Below are 19866 nucleotides of genomic sequence, written 5' to 3'. Positions count from 1 at the left end.
AATGGGAAAAATAGTTTACATATAATTATGAGAAAAATGTCACTTTTGGATATATGCCTGAAACCTTATTAAAGGCACTATTTTAAATAAAGAGAAAAAATTTTCATAGTATTCTGCTTTTATAGTATGCAAAATATTGAATTTAACTAATACTTAAGTATAATACAATGTGTGTTCTGAAAGCACCCCCCCATTAGAAAAAAGTTATCAAATGCCCAGTATATATATTTAAATTTCTTCTGCATACCCAAACTGTTACCATAAAACATGTATTAAAAGTCGATTGTAAGGATTTTTGGCAGTGACTTGTTTATTCGGTTAAGTACAACTGTAGCTTCTATTTTATTTAAAAGAACAATACAGTCTGCTTCCTGGCTCCCACTGAGATGTAAGCAAGCTCCTGAATGTTCCCCTACCATGAACTCACCCAGGCTTCACCCACATGTAACTGTGAGATAAAATATAAATCTACTCTCAAAGATTACAGTAATATGGAGGCTGCAAATGGCTCAATGGACACACTTGCTTCTCAGTGCCCATTCAAAAGAAAGGCTCAGGTGTGCCTGCCTATAACCCAGTGCTAGTGTTTGGTAAACAGGAGGAGAGTTCTGAATGCTCACTGGCCAGCTAGTCTAGACAATCAGTGAGCTCAAGGATCAGTCAGAGAGCTGGGCTCTTAAAAAGCACAGTGGAAATTTAATCTCAAGACTCAGGGAGGCAGAGGCAGGCAGATCACTGTGAGTTTCAGGCCAGCCTGGCCTACAAAGCAAGTCCAGGACAGCCAAGGCTACACAGAGAAACCTGGTCTTGGAAAAAAAAAAATTACAGTGGAAAGCACTAAGGAAGACACCTACCTTTATCCTAAGCCTCCACATGGGTACACTTGAGGTGTACACCTGCTTGTATATATGCACACACATGCATTCAACATGTATAAAATAAATGATAATACTTTCATTATCAAAAGACAAATCAGAAACTATAATTTCTTAAGATCTGCTCAAAATTAATGTTCACTATAGTATAACAAATGTTTAAGTATTCAGGCTCAAAGCTGTCAGTGAGCTAATTAAACCATTAAGATTTAATTCAATATAATGGCATTTGTGAATGACTCAAAACCACCATGATTAATAACCTATTTATTTTTGTTTATTAATTCCTATTGTTGGAACATCTCATACACGTATAACTTATCAATTTCACCCATTATTCTCTCCCCTCAATTCTTTTAGTATCCTTCCACCACCACTTTTCTATCTCAACTTCATGTGCTCTTTTTTAAAAAATCCATTGAATGTAACTTTTATTCACCATATGTAATTGTTATCTCAGAGACTTACTGCTGAGTAAGCTCATCCTTTCTAGCTTTTTCTGAACTCTGGCTGGCTTGTTCAACTCAGCTGTTCTGGCTCAAACTCCTCTCCTTTTGACTGTTCCAAACTGGCTTCTCTTAGCTCCACACTGAATTGCTCTGTTTGGCCTGAAACTAACTCTAGCAATTCGTTCTAATCTTCTGGTTCTTTCTTATTCTCTGACTTCAACTACTTCTGCACGAACTCAACTCCACTGCACTGCACTCATTGAACTGAACTGCACCAAACTCAACTGCATGCAACTAAACTAATTGAACTGCCTTGCACTGCCTCGTAACTAACTCCCCACTGACTGTCAACTGACTGACCTTAACTCAACTGAACTGTCTCTCATTATACTCTCTTAATTCCCCTCTTTCCTGTGCTTTTCTTGTGAGAGCTGGGCGTATCCTATTTTGTCAAATCTTTCTCTGAATCATCACTTTGTCCCTCGATTAGATTTCATTGTTTGGGATTAAAGGTATGTAGTAAGGCATGTCTATATTCCAGAGGGGTTAAAGCTGTGTATTCTAGCCAGAGAGATTAAAGGTATGTGGCATGTCTGGATTCCATCCAGGTCACACAGACTAGGTCTTTGGATGTGACCCCTTGACAAACCAGCCACACTGCTGGATTAAAAGTCCTCTACAATTGAGTCTACTTAGTATGTATGATCATCGGTATAGGGCCGTCTACAGCAACATGGATTGTCTCAGGCATCTCTAAGAAACTGGTTTCTCCCTCACTCAACAGCCACTGATGCCAATAGCTCCTAAGGTAGGGGTGAAAGTTCATGAGCTACCCACTCCTCCAGCCATGGTGAGACTGGACTGGAGATGGCTTGTATTGTGCAGGTCTCATGCATGCCGTCCATGCTATGGTGAATATGTGTGTGACAGCACTGCTGTGTCTGGCAAACACTGTTTCATTGCAGATATTCACCACCTCTAGCTCTTACAGTCTTTCTGGCTTCCTCTCCTATGATGATCTCTGAGCCTTGGGGGAAGGAAGTGCGATACAGATGGCCTATTTGGAGGGAAACCCCCATCAGTCTCTCATTATTTGTACACTGATCAGCTGTAGGTCTCTTTATTAATAACCATATGCTGTGAAAAGGAGCTTCTTCAATCAATGAGGGTTTAAAGGGTCTCATGTATCTGAGATTGTCCTGGAACTTGGATGAACTGAATGTCTGATCCTCCTCTTCTAGTACCAGTGCTGGGATTACAAGAATGTGGCACCATGATCAATTTTATGTAGTTTTGGGGAGTGTACCTAGGACTTTATACATGCTTAGACAAGCACTGTACTACCAAGTCATATCCCTGGCACCTTTCTTTTTAAATTCACCCCCTACAGGCATCCTAGAAAAACTTGATGTGCTTTAAAGAGACAAAGCATGAACATATCCAAATATACAACTTTACCTTTCCTATTACAAAGAATACAAAAATTACTTTTAGAAACCATCATTAACACACAAACATATTTAATGATCAAACAAAAAGAATAAGCTTAAAGAATCACTAACAATAACTTGTTCAACTACACTGTTTTGTTTCTCAGATTTACTTAATATTTATACAGTATTCTGCCTGCATGTATGCCTGCCCGCCAGAAAAGGGCACAAGATCTCATTATAGATGGTTATGGGCCCCCATGTGCTTGCTGGGAATTGAACTCAGGACCTTTGGAAGAACAGCCAGTGCTCTTAACCTCTGAGCAATCTTTCCAGCCCCTTCAACTACAAAGTTTTAAATAGGCATATGATTATCTTCCAATATTTTAGAGTAAAGTTTACAATACCATTTCTTCTACTTTTTGTTTTCTCTTTGTTTACATTTCTTAAAACCCACTTTAAAAAACAAAAAATAAACATTAATTAGGCACTAATTTACAATCTTAAACATGAGTGATGACATTACAAATCAAGTTCAATATAGAAATTGATGAGCCAATTATTCTGAATCTGAGTCCTACTGCAATATAAACAGCATTATTTTCAACTAAATTCACCTTTACAAACAAAACATTTGTCTCAACTTAAAGAACAGAAAAGTATACTGCCTATATTTAAAAAAAAAAAAAAAAAGATAATGCCAACTAAGACTGACCAAACAGTGAATATATTAATTTTAAAACAGAACTATTTTTGCCAGGTGTGGTGGCATAAACCTGTAATGCTACACAGAGAAACCTTGTCTTGAAAAACTAAAAAGCTGTACTTTTAATAACTCAACATTAATTTGCTATTACCTTCCAAATATCTTTGGAAAAATCAGCTACAGCTAAGTAAGTTATGGAATTTTCCATTCTGCCCTGACTTTATTCTCTCATGAGCAATTATGTTCTAAACGCAGTTGCACTGTGTAGTTGATGCTATCCTTCCTTCACAAATTAACCCTTCTCCTACTACCTGGCATAGCACATTTCTTTCCTTTGCAACATAAATGAATTCATATTTTTGAGAACGTTTATCTGCCTCTCATTTGACTATCTCATAATGAGCACAAAGTATATTGCGTCTGCCTCCTTTTAGACCTTTGTCATTCACTCATATGTTACCTATTAGAAACAGTTGTAAGCCATACGTGGTGGTGCACCCCTCTAATCCCAGCACTCAGGGAAGCAGAGGCAGGGGGGTCTTTGTGAGTTCAAGCCCAGGCTGGTCTACAGAAAAAGATCCAGGACAGCCAGGGCTACACAGAAAAACCCTGTCTCAAAAAACAAAGAAACAACAATCAGTTGTGATCCACCCCCCAAAAGTATAAAGTGAAAAGGAAAAACTACTTTTGATTGAAAACTTACACAAGTTACAGAAATTAACCATGTGCCCAGATGAGAGAGGCAAAATAATTAAGTGTTCTCTATATTTAAAAACAGAGTAAAGATCTGCTATAAAATTACAAGCAAACTAGTTGTTCAGTTAAAATTCAGTCTACAAGCCATCATCAGCAGTGACTCAACTAAAGGCTGAATATTTCAAAAACTGACACTGTTCTTAATTTAAAAAATAATCTTAAGAAGTTTAGAATACTACATCCGCAGTCTTTTGCATGTGTGTGAAATGTCACTCTGAAGCTCATTAAAACTTTATTCTCTCTTTGCCTTATTGAAAGTGGAAGTGGAGTCACATCAATTGATTCTTTGATAATTCACAGTTCTTTCTGAAAAATCTTTAAGCTTAAGGAAAAATAATCTGAGTAAAACCACTAAATTATCAAGTTTCTTAGGGCCAAGGAATGTGAATCAGTGCATTATATATTCTGGATCACCTAATTAAAAATGATATTATTTTTCTCAGTAACTATCTTCATTCTCATTCTTAAAGGGTATAAATATAAAGCAAATGTCTGAAATTTAGTGAGTATAACTCTATGACTCATTTATGACAAGACTATATAAATCTCAAATGGTAAGGGATTAATATAGAATATATAAGGACTCATAAAATTCAATATAAAATTATACCATTTTTTTTAAGTGGGTAAAGGAACTAAGCCATTTTTTTCCAAACCAGACATAAAGGAATTACCAGGTACATGCAAAGATGGTCGTCATCACTCGAAATCTGGTAAATGCTAATTAAAGCCACAATGTGAAGGCTAGTAGAAAAAAAAAGTCAATGACTATGTGTGGAGAAAAAAGAGCCTCTGTACTATGTGCTTAGCATATAGTACAGCCATTATGGAAAACAATATAGAGGTTCCTTAAAACATCCCAAACCTTTTGCCCCCTCCCTCCTCTTTCTGTATATGAAAAACAAAATCCATATATAAAAGGCATTTTGTAATCTCATGTTCACTATGGTAGTAGTCACAAGATACAGGGGGGGAAAACCCTAAGTGTCCATCAATGGATAATAAACTAAAGAATTACTATATATATATATATATATATATATATATATATATATATATATAAAACAAAGCATCATTCAACTTGCAAAAGGAAATATTGCCACTTTTGGCAATGTGAATGAAGTTGGAGGTCATTATTCTACATGAAATATACCAGCCACAGAAGGATATACATCACAGATCACTTACATGTGGAATCTAAAGCAAGAGAGCTTAAAGAAATACAAAGTAGTGTGTGCTCATCAGAGGTTTGAGGAAGCGGGAGGAAAAGATGAAGACACAGTTATTAGTAAAAGGGTAAAAATTAAGTTACAAAATGAATAAGCTCTAGAGATCTACTATACAGTATGGTAACTATATTAGATTATATACATTAGTAAAGTATATAATCTTTGTGTGGTCATATATACACAAAATTACTCTTCTGAGAGAGATGTTAGATTGACTGAGGAATGATTACATAAGGCATATTTTAATCAAAATAGCCAGGTATATACCTAAAACTTATACAATTTCTTACCATGACCTCTCTTTAATTAATTTATATATAATAAATATATGTATCACACATGCACATGCGTACACACACACTATTGAATCTATTTAGTGTTGCTCTTATGTATGTGTTTAGTGCCGACAATCTGGGATTATATGGGGGTTTATTTACTATTTATACATCAAAATATAATGTTACAATTCTTGAAAGTTTAGCCTGTAATCATGATATACTACTGGTTTTTAAAAGCCATGATTCAAATATATATTTATATTATTCTAAAAATATAAAACTCTGAAAGGTAACTCATAACAACAGAACCTAAATGGGGCAGTGAAAAGAGAGAGATAGAAAGCTGGTAAAGGGAATTCTGGGAAGAATGTAAATGTTTAACATTTTGTGGCAGTGATGTCACAAGTGCAAAGAGAATGCTGGGAGGGATGAAGTGATAGAAATATTTTAATAGTTTGTGGCAATGATTTCACAGGTGGATAAAACTATTAACATTCATGAAGTTCCATACATTAAATGGAAGGAGTCTACTGTGTATGAACTACATACCTGAATAAACTTAAGCTTTAGAAGTGATGTGCAATGACCATAGCAAAGGCTATAAAATTAAAACTGTACCATGGTGATTATTAATCTATAGGTCAGGAATATAGATCCTTAACTTCAAGGTCAAATTCTTGAAAACAAACACTTTGGGACATTACATGTCTTAAACTTTTAGAAATTACTCATGATTTTGTGGTTGTGACTTAGGCATATGGCCAAATGTGGCCACAGGTGCTTTATCTGTAGGAGACCTGATTTCCAAGACAAGTCCAAAAACTTTTAAATCCTATTGCTTAGAACATAAAGAAATGAGGCTGATGACTGGGAGGAGAAAACATGTTCTAATCACTGTGTCACCTTGCATTTCTTCGTGACTTTTAAATTTATGAACATTCATTGACATGAACAAAGGGCCAAACCAGACAAATTACAATGACTACACACACCACAAACAAATGGGCTTTTGTCAGTCAAATGCTGCTATTTAACCTCTGTAACTGCATTATCTGTTCATTTTCTGGCAGTTGTTCTCATCTCTGGTGGCCAATTCTCAATGCACATTGTAACTACCAGACATTTCATTTAATGAATCTAGAGTGTGAACTGGTCATTTACCGTAACACTTTACAATTAAATCCACTGTACATTCATAGCTCAAAAACCAGAGCCTATGTAGCAAGGTTGTAGAGTCAAGCCCCACTGAAACAACAGAGAACGCCATGAAGCTTGGGACAAAGTGGACTCAAGTTAGACTTAAACAGCAAACAGCACATGAATTTACCTTAATATCTACAGGCACAAGTTTGCTCATAGCAAATATTTATGAGCCTTTTATAAGAAACATTTATCATTAGGAAACTTCATCCAAAATACAAAAGTCTTTGATTACCTGTAGTAAGGGAGACAGTATAAAAAGGTCAGGACCATGTTACTTGTTTCTCCTTTGTGTAAAACACTTTATGTACACACACATGACTACAGAGATCTCTTGGTTCTTGTACTATGCAAATAAAAGGACATATAAGGAGCTTCCTGAATTTAATTTATGTAAACAGGAATTGCTACACAACTGGGAACTGGCGATGTTCAGACACATCTGTATAGGAATGAGATTAACAATGTACAACTTCCCCTATGATGGACATGAGTAAAGAAAGCTGCATTTGATGCACCAGAAAGAAGTACACCAGTAGTTCTCAGATATTATATTTTTTAAATATCACTAATTTAGCCTCCAAAATTTAAGAAAAAAATATTAGGGCCAAAAATGTTTCTGTTAACTCATAAATATATAAACATTACCATACTTTAATATAAACATAGATATTACATCCATTAAAATATCTCTAAGTTTTATAGGCTTAAAAATATTTTTAAAAATTGTACTAAGTAATACGAAGAACCAGCGGGTAAGTAGAACAGAGTAGCAGGTAAGAGGAAGAATAGAATTTACTACATACAGTAAAGCAAAGCTGGTTCAGCGCAGTTTATCGAATGTTACAGCACCTGTGCTCGCCAATACTTGTAGTTTTAAGAATATAAGAAGAGGGATGTTCAGAATAACTTGGATCACTAAAAAGGGCCTCATCATATTAGCTTCTTTTGTGACTCCTCAGGGTACATGAGGGACGGTGTTAGGTCTAGTCAGGCAAAGAGCGCTCTACTGAAAGAACTAAGCTTAGTGGGAAAGAAATAAGTAATCCACACACCAACTGTGGTATGCACAAAGACAAGCACTTATTTATACAGAGTCTGGGCTAAACTGTTGGGGTAATCCTTTTGTGTGCTGGGTGAAGATGCCTCTGTATATTCAATTGTTAATTTTGTACTGGTAGATAACTGAGTTCTGTCTGGTCTTTGGTACTATTATTCTTATGGCTCAGCACTAGCGTCATACTGTGTGAACAGTCTTTCTCCCTTACAGTTTGACTGGCTGAATAAAGATCTGGTGGTCAATAGCTAAGCAGGAGAGGAAAGGAGGGACTTCAAGGCAGAGAGAGGGCCCCTGGGAGAAGAATGAGACATGGGGGGATTTGCCAGTGTGCATGGAGGTGGAAGGAACAGGTGCTGTGATGAATGAGAGGGACCGGGCCACATGGCAGAACGCAGGCCAGGAATGTCAGGGTTAATTTGTACAGGCTAGCTGAGAGTCTGCCCAGCTATACTGCCTAAGCTTTTAATAATAAGTCTCTGTGTCATTATTTGGGAGATGGTAGGTCCAAGAAAGTCCAGCTATGCTAAACATTCTAAGAAACTAGCCTAAATGACTACTTATAGTATCTTAAGACGTCCTAAGATTTCTAACTATAAACTACCGTACTTGATAAAGGTGGGTTGCCTGATTTACTTGTTGTTGTTGTTGTTATTATTATTTTCTCTAGAGTCACATTATAGTCCAGGCTGTCCACCACCTTTTTTTTCATCTTCATACTTCTCTTACATGCTGGGATTAAAGGCATGTTCCACTATGCTCAGCTAATAATCTGAATTTTAAATTGTCAAGAAAACAATGTATGGTTAAACTTCCGGGGTATCACTACTCCTAGTTTCAAGATGAATATTTTAGAAACTGATACATGAACGGGTGGGACTGGGATGGAGTCAGGGATAATATCCAGGAACAAACTAATTCTTAATGCTGCCATGGAGGTGTATAAGTAGGACAGCTATAAATGCCACCTCTGCTATTTATGCAACTTGAAGATGGTTGGGATCCTACTGATTTTAGAAATTATCAAGAACTAATAAAAATGGCAGCTCCAAAAATATTTCATAATAAAATAGGTCCTTCTTAATACCACTGCCAGTTATTAAAGTTTGCAATATGAGATGATGCTTTCAACAGCATAGTATGATTTTAGGCTAATCTGTTATATGTGACAGTTTTCATTCTATGACAGAAAAGGTATTTCCAAGCATTGAATTATTCTAAATTAATATAAATGCTGCAAGAGATGGATCTGCTATGGGCTATGTGGAGCACTTGCTTGTGTTATACAGATATCAATATAGCTGTGCTTATTTTTACTATAGAAATACCAAAAAGCAACCAAAAAAATGTAAGAAAGAGACAGTCTACCATATGAAATCAATTTATGTGTTAAAACTACTAAAGGGGAAATTTAAAGACTACTGACATGGATATTGTACCTTAAAAATAAATAACTCTTTCCATAGTATTGTAGCAAAAGTACTAAGTGTAGAACAATCTCTTACTTAGCTATCCCAACGGGCACTTCTCTCCTATCCACTAAGTGATTTTATTATAGAAGTGAAGTGTCATATAGGCAGACAAGGAATGAAGTTGAAAACACAACTAGAGCTCCCAACAGGGGTTCATTCTTTTTATCAAACTATCTAGTTTTACAACAAAACAACCTTAGCTCAGTGTCCCACCCCACCAACTGGTCCAACAGTCATCTGCATCAGAAGCAGACAAGAAACAGTTAAATAGGTTCTAATTTCCAACTTACAGAATTGCTTTCTGGGGGAGGGGACATAAGAATCATCATTTTAAAATTAACAGATTATTGATGAACACTAATGCATTAGAAACACCACATTCGATACTCGAAGCTACAAACATGATATACACAAAAAGTGCACTTAGGCCAGTATTAAGAATATTTCAGAATCAAAACCAATCACCATTTCTTTTTCTCTCTTTTTTTAATCATCATTTCTTAATGAATATAACAATCCTAGCTATTTCTTATAAGTAAGCTATCTATACATATTATGACTGAATTAAAATATTTTAAGTTGCTATGGAAATCAAATTTCAAAATTCTGTATAAAAAGAGCTAGAAAAAATGTTTGTGCAAGCATATTTTGCTTCATATAAACTTAACCTGTAAGTCTCTTATCTACAAGTGGCCAGACATCAAAATATTCCTTCTCATCATCAACACTAAGAAATGTTTTCTTTTAGTAACTTATTCAGATACATAGTACTATCTCAAATACTGACTGCTACCCAGAATTCTCTTTTCATTTATACATGTTAGCATATTAGCAGGCAGTAAAATGAAGGAGAGTGAAAAGGTGATTAAGAGTGCAATAACTACACCTTTGTAACACTATCCAGTATCCCAGTCAAGCCTGCTCATCACCATCAACACTTACCAGTTGGACAGATTAGACCAGGGGAGGAAAAAACCTTTTCCCATCCCAGCAGGAAGGTCCCATTTTCGCTTTTCTTTCTGCTGCGTTCCCAATCCACTATCAGAGATAAGGCAAGGAAAACTCTGTGCTTCAAGCTTACATTCTTTTTTGTTGTCCCTACTCTTCCCGCCAAGACAAGGTTTCTCAATGTTACAGCCCTCGGCTGTCCCAGAACTCACTCTGTAGACCAGGCTGGCCTCCAACTCAGACCTCCACCTGCCTCTGCCACCAGAGTGCTGGGATTACAGGCATGCGCCACCTAGCCTGGCTCAACCCTACATTCTCTACCCTGATTTGTGTTCTTATTTTTCAGTAACTGCTTTGTTTCCTTTTTTATTCTGCCCCAATGTATTTCATCCATTACCAGTATGTCCCTGAAAAACAAACAAAAGAACAAACTGTACTTCACACTGCTCCAATTCAACACGTACCACTCCTAGACAGCCCATACCATTGGTTGATACCCTTTCTCCTCGCGCACCTTTTAATGATACTGCTGTCTCCACCTTCTCTTACATTCTAACATTTATGTCACCAATATTAGGATAAGAGGTGGGAGGGGTGCTCTGTTATTTCTCATAGCACTAAGGAGGAACTACCTCAGCTTCCTGAAAGTTACTTTGATCTTTTTAGGACTGAATCCACTCATCTACACAAATGAAAGAATTAATTTAGGATATACACTAACTCTGGCTAATATAGTTCCTGTCCCTAATGATGAGATGTAGACATTGTAGATCTGAGATAAAATGGGGACAATTTAAGATGTGCCATGCTTGAGAATCATTAATGGAAATTATGGCTTCTTGTAGTCTTACATTCTAAGATCTCAATGAGAATTTTCACTGTATTTCCTGGTGAGGAAACTGTTATGAGCTTATAGAGTATATTTATGTCTAAAGACCAGCAGTACTACAGTGCCCCCAAAATAAAACACCAAAATCATTTCTTTAGGTTACACACCCAGACTTTCTCATACAGCATTCAAAAATCTGAGACCAGGCCCATGTCAAAGGTCAACACTGGGAAGGGCACACTCATTAGGATCATCTACTCTGAGAGGTCACGGATGGGGTGTCATTTATCACTAGAGCGAAGTCTAAAGAAACCTAGATCGTTGGTGGAATTCAGAGCATTAAGATGCCTAAAGAATAGCTTCCTTCAAATGCTTAGACTATCAGGACTTCTTTACCTGGGCAGCAGTACATCAGAGGACTCACTTCAGAAGTACATGTATTGCTTTCACTTCTGGTAACTTCTAAGTACCAGTATTCATTATGAACCAAGTGTTCCCCTAGTTAGAATTTGGGCTTAAAGACATGTTTAAACATGTGAGACTGAGCATGCATAAACAGCAGCTTAAAGAGAAAATGACACATTAGCAGTGTGTTAATTTAAGTGGAACCTATTTGCTTATGAATAAGTGAATAATGAATAACAATGAAATTATTACAAAAGGGTTAAGAATAGAAACTGAATTACATACTAGTCATTTTCTTCTAGAAGATGTGCCTCAAATGTGTACAAAATGGCATGATAAATTAAAGAAAAGTGGGTCCACTTATTTCCTCATTACCCCAAACAACATAAAAACCAACAGAGAGTGCCAGTATGTAAGTGCATTTTATGACTATCAAAAATGATGCAATTGTTGCCATGGTAACCACTCATTTTATTGAATTGCGGGTGGGAATTAGAGCATTTTAAGAAAAAAATATTCAATACCTTAATATGCTTGCCAAGGCTCTTCTATGGGTACCTACCTAACAATAGCTGTAAACCATGTTTGGGGATATCAAATGGCTTCTATGAAAAGCCAGGACTAAGTTGTCAAGGAAAGAAACTTTGAATAGTGTTAAAAATAAAACCCATCAATGACACTCAAAGGAAGAAAGACTTTGAACTTCCAGAGTAATTGAAAAGTGTGCATAACTGAAAAGTGACACGATCTCACAAGTCTTTGTTCCTTCACTGTCATAACTTCTCTTTCAACCTAAATTATTAACCAGTTAAAAGACTAACACTATAACGCTGCTGAGTTTTCATTTTGCAATTAAGCTAATGCAAAAATCCGCTGAAAAGTGTCCCATTTTAATACTTATGAGAATTTTTTCTTCTGAGCCTATGACGACTCATACAAATATCACCTTCCGAATCCTGTAAAGTTGCTTTGTTAGAGAGCCTGCATTTCCAAAAATGCCAGTATAACTCGTAAAATTCAACTATAGACACTTGCTGGTATAAGCACAAGCCAGTAAAGCTGCTTGCTTCCACGGAGGGGGCTGCCCCTATGGCCGGCTTCAATGGCATCCGTGTCTTTCAGAGAGTCTCTGTGGTTAGAGACTACTCAAAACTGCACAGTATCCCAGAGAAGCTGCCTCAGATCTCTTCCTTGCCCGCCTCCACAAACTGGAAGATTGAGCTGCGGCGAAGGGGTGTTACCTGCCGCCCCTCTTTCCCCTGTTAAGGTGCAGCACCTTGAGATCCTCAGCTGGGCCTGCTGACTTCGCAAGCTCGGGAAGCTCGGGCAGCGGAGGCCTCCGCACGGCCTTGCCAAGCAGCGAAGAGGAAGAGGGGGGCTGCTGCCAAGCCCCGGCAGAACAACAGGCTGGTCCATGGCAGAAGAGTGAGGGGCAGCTCGGTTCTGCCAGTCTCTTTCCTTGGTGGATTTCCCCTTCCTGGGATCTTACCTGAAAACCCCTCCCTCCCTCCGAGTGTGTGCTCGGTGACAGTGGTCTCAGCACACCGCTGGGGACAGGGCCTAGGCGGGTGGCGATTGCCCATTAGGGCTCCGGGAGCCGGTAGCAGAAAGGACGGCCGGTCGGTCGCGGCCTGGGCAGACGTGCCGCCCCCGTGTGTGTCAATGGTGGCCTGTGGGGCTGGAAAGAGCTGACCCAGCCGGGGGATGCGCCTCCCCTCCCCCGCCGCCTGTTTACCTTCGCGGTACTTCTTGCGGAGCCGCCGGTGGACGCTCTTTACCACCCCGGACAGCTTCTCCTGCTCCAGCTTCCGCTCCTGCTCCCGGGGCTGCGCGGTGGTGCTCGGGGGCCGCTGTCCGCGCGCTGCGCCTCGACCGCCGGGGCCCGGCTCCATAGCGCTAGGGCTGCCGCCGCCGCCGCCGCCCCTCGGGCTCCGCGGTCTCTACCCGGACGGAGGAGCGAAGGAGGAGGCAGCAGCGGAGGCAGCAGCTGGAGGCGGCCGAGAAGCCCCAGCGAAGGCCTCGGGGGCGGCGTCTTCCCAAGAGCGCAAAGTGATTGGTGGACTCCGGAGGGCTGGGCGGAAATGGAAAGGCCCATCGGCCAATAGACGGAGGGCAGCGGCCGAGCGCCGGGTTGTTTGGAAAGGAGCAGCTGAAGGAGGCGGGGCAAGCGCTGGGCCTCTTGCCAGGCCACGCCCCGGATGCCGTGCGGAGGAGCCTAGGCGGCCAGGGGAGGGGGTGGGGGAGAGGGCTGTGGTGCAGGGTGCGCTTGCGCCTCAGAGTTTGCTTAGTTTGAGCTTCATTGTAAGGTCCAGGTTTGGCACGTCTCCCAACTTCCCAAGGCACCGTGAGTTATGTGATGCCACCGGACACGATCGTCCACCTGAGTTCCCGCTGCACCCTGTTGCACGTATGTAGATCCCCTTCGACTAGATACGGTTTGAAGACTTGACTGCACAGGATTTTACACTTCAAAGAGGAGTCCAAACTTGGGAGCCTTCTTTGGGGTCATGGAGAGGTCAAGCTACCAAATCGGGATTTAATTCTCTAGATTACCATGGATAATGTCTGGCAAGCTGCTTCTGGACTTAAGACAATGAAATGGGGAAAAGAAGGATAATAGGAAAAACAATAGGAGATGTGAGACAACCAAGTTGTAAACACCGAAAGGCATGCAGTGATCCTACCAATGGGGTTACTTGAAAACCTACATTGATTGTAGGTAGTCTCAGAACTGAATAGTCGACTCAGGTGGTCTCCCTCATATTATCTTGGAGAGTTAGTCCACTAGTGCGTACAGAGTTCAGTAATTGGCTCCCCGTTTCCTACCTCCTTTTATTCATATACAAAACTATTAAAGGGATGTAATTGTTGACATGTTTAAGAAAGATGGAAGCCTGTTCTCCAAAAGGAGACTGCATTAGCTCTATCCCGGTACCTTGGCTGCTGGAGATGCAGCCGGCACAGCAGGTAATGAATGAATTGTATCTAATTGTGCACTACCTCCAACTCAGGGATTGGTTACATGACATTGTATAGTCATTGTTGCAGTGGAACTTTTAGATCAATGACTTTGTAATGTTAGTAACATTCTCCTTACGTAACTGTCAGGTCCAAAGGAAACTCTATTTCCTCCAAATTTCTGGAGGTTAGACAAGAGACACACTCCTCAGGAACTGGTGAAGCTGGTTTCCCAATCCAAAAAGGAACCTTTTTTTTTTGCCGTCAGTAGAAGGGATAAAAGCTCATGCTGGCCTCCAGGCTCCCTCAGAATCACAAATACCTGTTAGACATTGTAGTGTCCATAGCCCTCCTTGGCTCTTCTCGCCCCATCACCAAACTTCCTCCAGCTCAGGAGCTTCCCTCCCCTCAGCTTCTCCTGCTCCTTATAACCATGCTAGTCCTCTCTCTTGCCCTCTCTTGGACTTCCTCTCACCCCACCCCTCTCCCAACACCCCTTTCTCCTCCGACTCTCCACTCAGCTCCTGCTTCGCTTAGTCAGGTCAGGTCTGCTGGCCATTCTCAGGCTACACTTTTCTCACCTCTGGACTCTTCCAAATTTCTCCGTCTGTTCTCTCCCTCATATCTACACTACAAGCCTCCCTGTGGACCATACAGCGGAGTGGTCATGTGGTCAGTTTATACATTAACTATTGCATGCTACTGTGGAGGGGTCGCAACATGGCTACCTTGACTGGAACACTGACACGCCCTTAGCACACACCTTTAATTGCAAACAATGAAGGTAAAGTTAGTTGGTAGAAGGACATAGCCATAGTTGAAAGTGATGTCTAATTGAGAGGCAGACAAAGTGATGAGTCAGAGAAAGATTTGACAGAATAGGATATGCCCAACACTCAGGAGGACAGAGAGGAAAGAGGGGTGACTTAAAAGGGCCAGGGAGAGCGGGTAGCAGTTTTATCAGACAGTTGAACAGAGACAGGTTTCAGAGAGAGAACAAGTTAGACACAGGTGAAGACATCATAACCCAGAGAATGAGAATGAGGCAGAAGATCAGAACAGATAGCTCGAGATAGTTTGAGGCCAAGGAGAACAATTCAGTGAGAAACTTGAGGGAGACCACTTTGAATCAATCAGCTTGGAGAGGAGTTTGAGCCAGAACAGCTGAGTTGAACCAGCCAGCCAGAACTCAGAACTAGAAAGAGTGATCTTACTCAGGAGTAAATATGAGAAGCTAGAAATATTCTAGGCCTAGATTAGATTATATAGAGGCTAGAAGCTACCCGGACTAGACCTAGGCTAACAGACAGTAAAAGCTCCAAGACAATTAAATCAAATGAATAAAAATTACCTTTCCATGTTTCCTCCTGGGTTAAGATGATACTGAAGGGGCTGGAGAGATGGCTCAGAGGTTAAGTGTACTGCCTGTTCTTCCAAAGGTCCTGAGTTCTATTCCCAGCAACCATATGGTAGCTCACAACCATCTATAATGAGATCTGGTACCCTCTTCTGGCATGCAAGTATACGTGCAGGCAGAACAATATATAATAATAATAATAATAATAATAATAATAATAATAATAATAATAATAATAATAATAATAAAAAATCAATAAATCTTGAAAAAAGATCATCAATGAATCTCTAAAATAATAAAAACATTTTAAATGCCATATTCTGTATTTATCTGAGATTTTTGAAGACCTTATTTATTTTACCTTATCTTTCTATAGAATCATCTATCTGTTGCACCTAAGAAGTATATTCTTATGATAAAAATAGAGAAGTAATTGATATGACTGTGATTTGATCGACTAACAATTAACTTGTATAACTTATTTATCCTAAGCAGCCTGCAATAGTGCTTAAAAGTATTGGAAGTAAACCTTGCATTATAATTGAATTATATGGGGAAAATACCTCATATTAAAGTAGAAATATATATAATGTGTGTGAAGAATAATCTTACATTTGAATTCTATACCACTGTATCTAAAATTAAACTTACTTTTCATCTATATACAAAATTCTTTAGCAGTGATTTTAAAATAACCTTGTGAATGACAAGGCATTAAGGTGAGTAGATTCACTAATCTACTTTTTGTTCTATCTTCCCTAGCCTACCTCAAAGAGGATGATGAGCATCAAAGAACCTCCTTATGGAGTTGACTTCAAATGTGGCAAACAAGCCACTGGGAAAAATGTCCTCATTTCTACCACAGACAATATTCTCCCTAGAAAAAAAAAAGGGCAAGCTTTGATACCAGCAGAGTCAATGGCCAAATTCTGCCAAGACAGGTAAGCAAGTCCTCAACAGTTCCTGCTTCACAAATATGTCCGTCAGATATATTGGGCCAGAAGGCTGAAGATGATGCCCCAACATTATAGAGAGTTTTGGATAACTGCTCAGGCAGCAAACTGTCTCTGTCATCTTCTCATATGGGAAGTTACTAACGTGCACGCCCTCTGTACCCTGGTACTCAATTATATTCTTTCTCAAATCTCTTACAAGGTTGAAGACCAGATAGTTTAGTTTTACAATTAAGCTTAGTTGTTTATGGGCTAAGATGTTTTTAGGTCTAGATAGATAGTTTAAGTTGATAGTGACTACATATGATAGATAATGATTTCCATTCAGAATTTTAGATGCATCAAGATAGGAAGATGTTTTCCTCAAGGCTGCCAAATACAAGTAGCCAAAACACTAAGAATGTAACATTTAAATAATTCCTTATTGTTTCATAGTTCTTCTTGATGTAGGGAGTTTATTACATATGTGTGTATAATAATATAAATGTATATATAAAAATAAAAATATTTAATAAAAACATGATCCTGAAGAACAAAGCATTACACATGCTTTCCATATCACAGGAAAAGGAATAAGTGAAGAAATCGATCAGACACAGATAGAGATAAAGAAATTTCAGAACTAATTGCAGTTATAAAGTGAAATTATAAGAAATAAGGAAACAGAGAGTTACGTAGACTTAAATGGGGAAATTTCACTTGGGAAGAAAAGAGAGCCTGAACTATTTGCTTTTCTCTTTTTCCACACATGAAAGACAAATAAAGTTGAAAATATTTTAAAGGAATATAGTAGTTGGTACTAAAGATAGATATATGTCATTTGTACTAAATATTGGGTTTTTTTTTTTAATTTTTAAATTAAATTTAATTGGGGGGTTGGTTTTTTGTTTATTTTATTATTATTATTTAAATATATTTTATTAAATTATTCATATTACATCTCAGTTATTATCCCATCCCTTGTATCCTCCCAATCCCCCTCCTCTCCCATTTTCCCCTTACTCCCCTCCCCTATGACTGTGACTGAGGGGGACCTCCTCCCCCTTTATATGCTCATAGGGTATCAAGTCTCTTCTTGGTAGCCTGCTATCCTTCGTCTGAGTGCCACCAGGCAGGTATTTGTATTTTAATATTAACTTTTCCCACTTCCATCTAGCAAAGCAAGTCTAAGGGTATATTTTTTTTAATCGTGTGTGTGTGTGCGCATGTGTGTGTGTGTGTGTGTGTGTGTGCGCGCACACACACACACATGCCATACCTTCTGGGGCAAAAAGAATGCCTTGGATCAGCTGGAGTTAGACTTAGGAACAGGTGGTTGTGAGTCACCATGTGGGAGCTGAGAACTCAACTTCGGTTCTCTGCAAGAGCAGTGAACACTGGTAACTGCTGAACCATCTCTTCAACCCAGGATTCGTTTGTTTGTTTGTTTTGATTTGCCTTTTCAAACCTTCTTTCATACCATTAAAGATGAATTTTTAAGACCTTTGAAAAGAGAGGTTCTCCACCTTCCAAACGCTTCACTCTTTTAAGACAGTTCCACATGTTACGGTGACCCCCAACCATAATATCATTCTAGTTGCTACTTCATAACTGTCATTTTCTGCTGTTATTAATCATAATGTAAATAAATATGTGGTTTTTGAGGATCTGAGTTGACCCTTGTGAAGGAGTCATTAGACCCCAAAAGCTCAGCACCCACAAAATTGAGAACCAGTCAGTGTGTTAAAAGGTGAAAAACATTGAAGGGAATTTGACAACTAGAGGAAGGATTAAAAAAGACAAAAACTACTCAAAGTTTTACCAGTAAAATTAAACATTTTTCCTTTGCCTGTATGCATTGATTTTGAAGAAGGTGTTTCTGAAATGGCTACGTGGCAATTTATTGTATGAATAACCCTTTTTTTTTTCTTTTTGGTTTTTGAGACAGGGTCTCTCTGTGTTAGCCTTGGCTGTCCTAGACTCGCTTTGTAGACCAGGCTGGCCTCGAACTCACTGCCTCTGCCTCCCAAGTGCTGGGATTAAATGCATGCGCCACCACGCCCAGCCCCCATTATTTTATTATTTTATTAGTAGCTAACCCTAGTTACTTCATATTTATGTTGTCTCAACTTTTCTCCATTACAAATCACATTACATTTGATTAATGTCTTTCAGTAGTTTTTATTTGATTATGTATATTATTGCAGAAACCCCATTCAGTCAAATTTCTCTTAAGCTTTTTGTTTGTTTTAAGATAGGGTTTCTCTGTGTAGCACTGGCTATCCTGGACTTGCTTTGTAAACCAAGCTGGCCTAAAATTCACAGAGAACTGCCTGCCTCCACCTCTCCAGTGCTGGAATTAAAGGCATGCACCGATGTCCATATCTCATATGCTTTTCATATACCTTTTCTACATGGTCTAGGAGTTTATGTCACTTCTGGCAATGAAAGTGGATATTTATTTTTCTGCATCATTACTAAAATATAAGTACTACTATTTGCTAATTGTTCAGAGGAGTCTTTTTAAAATCTCTATTTTAAAATGCTACTTCTTATGTACTTATGCTGTTTGTCATAATGTTGAGGTTAACATAAAATATATTTACAATAAGCCGTCATTTTCCAAGAAAATTGAAAAAACATATTTTTGTTTTTTGACTTCTGGCTTTCTTGAAGCAACTCAACAACTGTAGATTGGATAGTTAAGCTTTACTTGAAATTTGCATGAATTCAGATTGAGCCTCAGTTTATACATCCTGAGAAAGACTGACACTAGGTGTTCTTAACAGGTCATGGCAGGTGGCCATGGATCATGCTGTGAAGAACGTTTGCACCTACCTTTCTCTAGCCTAACTAGTAATACTCAGCAAAGCTGTACATCTGCTATGGTAGAAAAGAAATGGTAACAGGTTTTCCATCTAACTGAAATAACTGTTCTAATTGGTGGAGAAAAGCATTTACGGTGACATGTAGGTTTAGTGTCAT

At 38.8% G+C, this 19866-nt stretch overlaps 1 protein-coding gene and 1 pseudogene across 2 annotated transcripts in view; one reads left to right on the top strand and one right to left on the bottom strand.

Moving 5' to 3' along the window:
* SAMTOR (S-adenosylmethionine sensor upstream of mTORC1) overlaps window positions 1-13660 on the bottom strand; it is a 51220-nt gene extending 37560 nt beyond the window's left edge. The window contains exon 1 of the mRNA XM_084784370.1: window positions 13370-13660. Within this exon, the coding sequence (XP_084640496.1) occupies window positions 13370-13526 (157 nt within the window). The 5' untranslated portion in view covers window positions 13527-13660. The remainder of the gene's footprint in view (window positions 1-13369) is intronic.
* Window positions 13661-13893: 233 nt separating this feature from the next.
* The window catches only part of LOC311599438 (proliferating cell nuclear antigen-like), a 38276-nt pseudogene continuing 32303 nt past the window's right edge, over window positions 13894-19866 (top strand). Inside the window, exon 1 of the transcript XR_014783632.1 lies at window positions 13894-14041. The product of XR_014783632.1 is annotated as a proliferating cell nuclear antigen-like (transcript). The remainder of the gene's footprint in view (window positions 14042-19866) is intronic.

This window comes from Acomys minous, assembly GCF_964271855.1.
Source record: "Acomys minous genome assembly, chromosome: 6".
In the NCBI taxonomy this organism is placed as follows: Eukaryota; Metazoa; Chordata; class Mammalia; order Rodentia; family Muridae; genus Acomys; species Acomys minous.
Note: the sequence above shows the minus strand (reverse complement) of the source record. Positions and strands in the feature narration are given on the sequence as shown.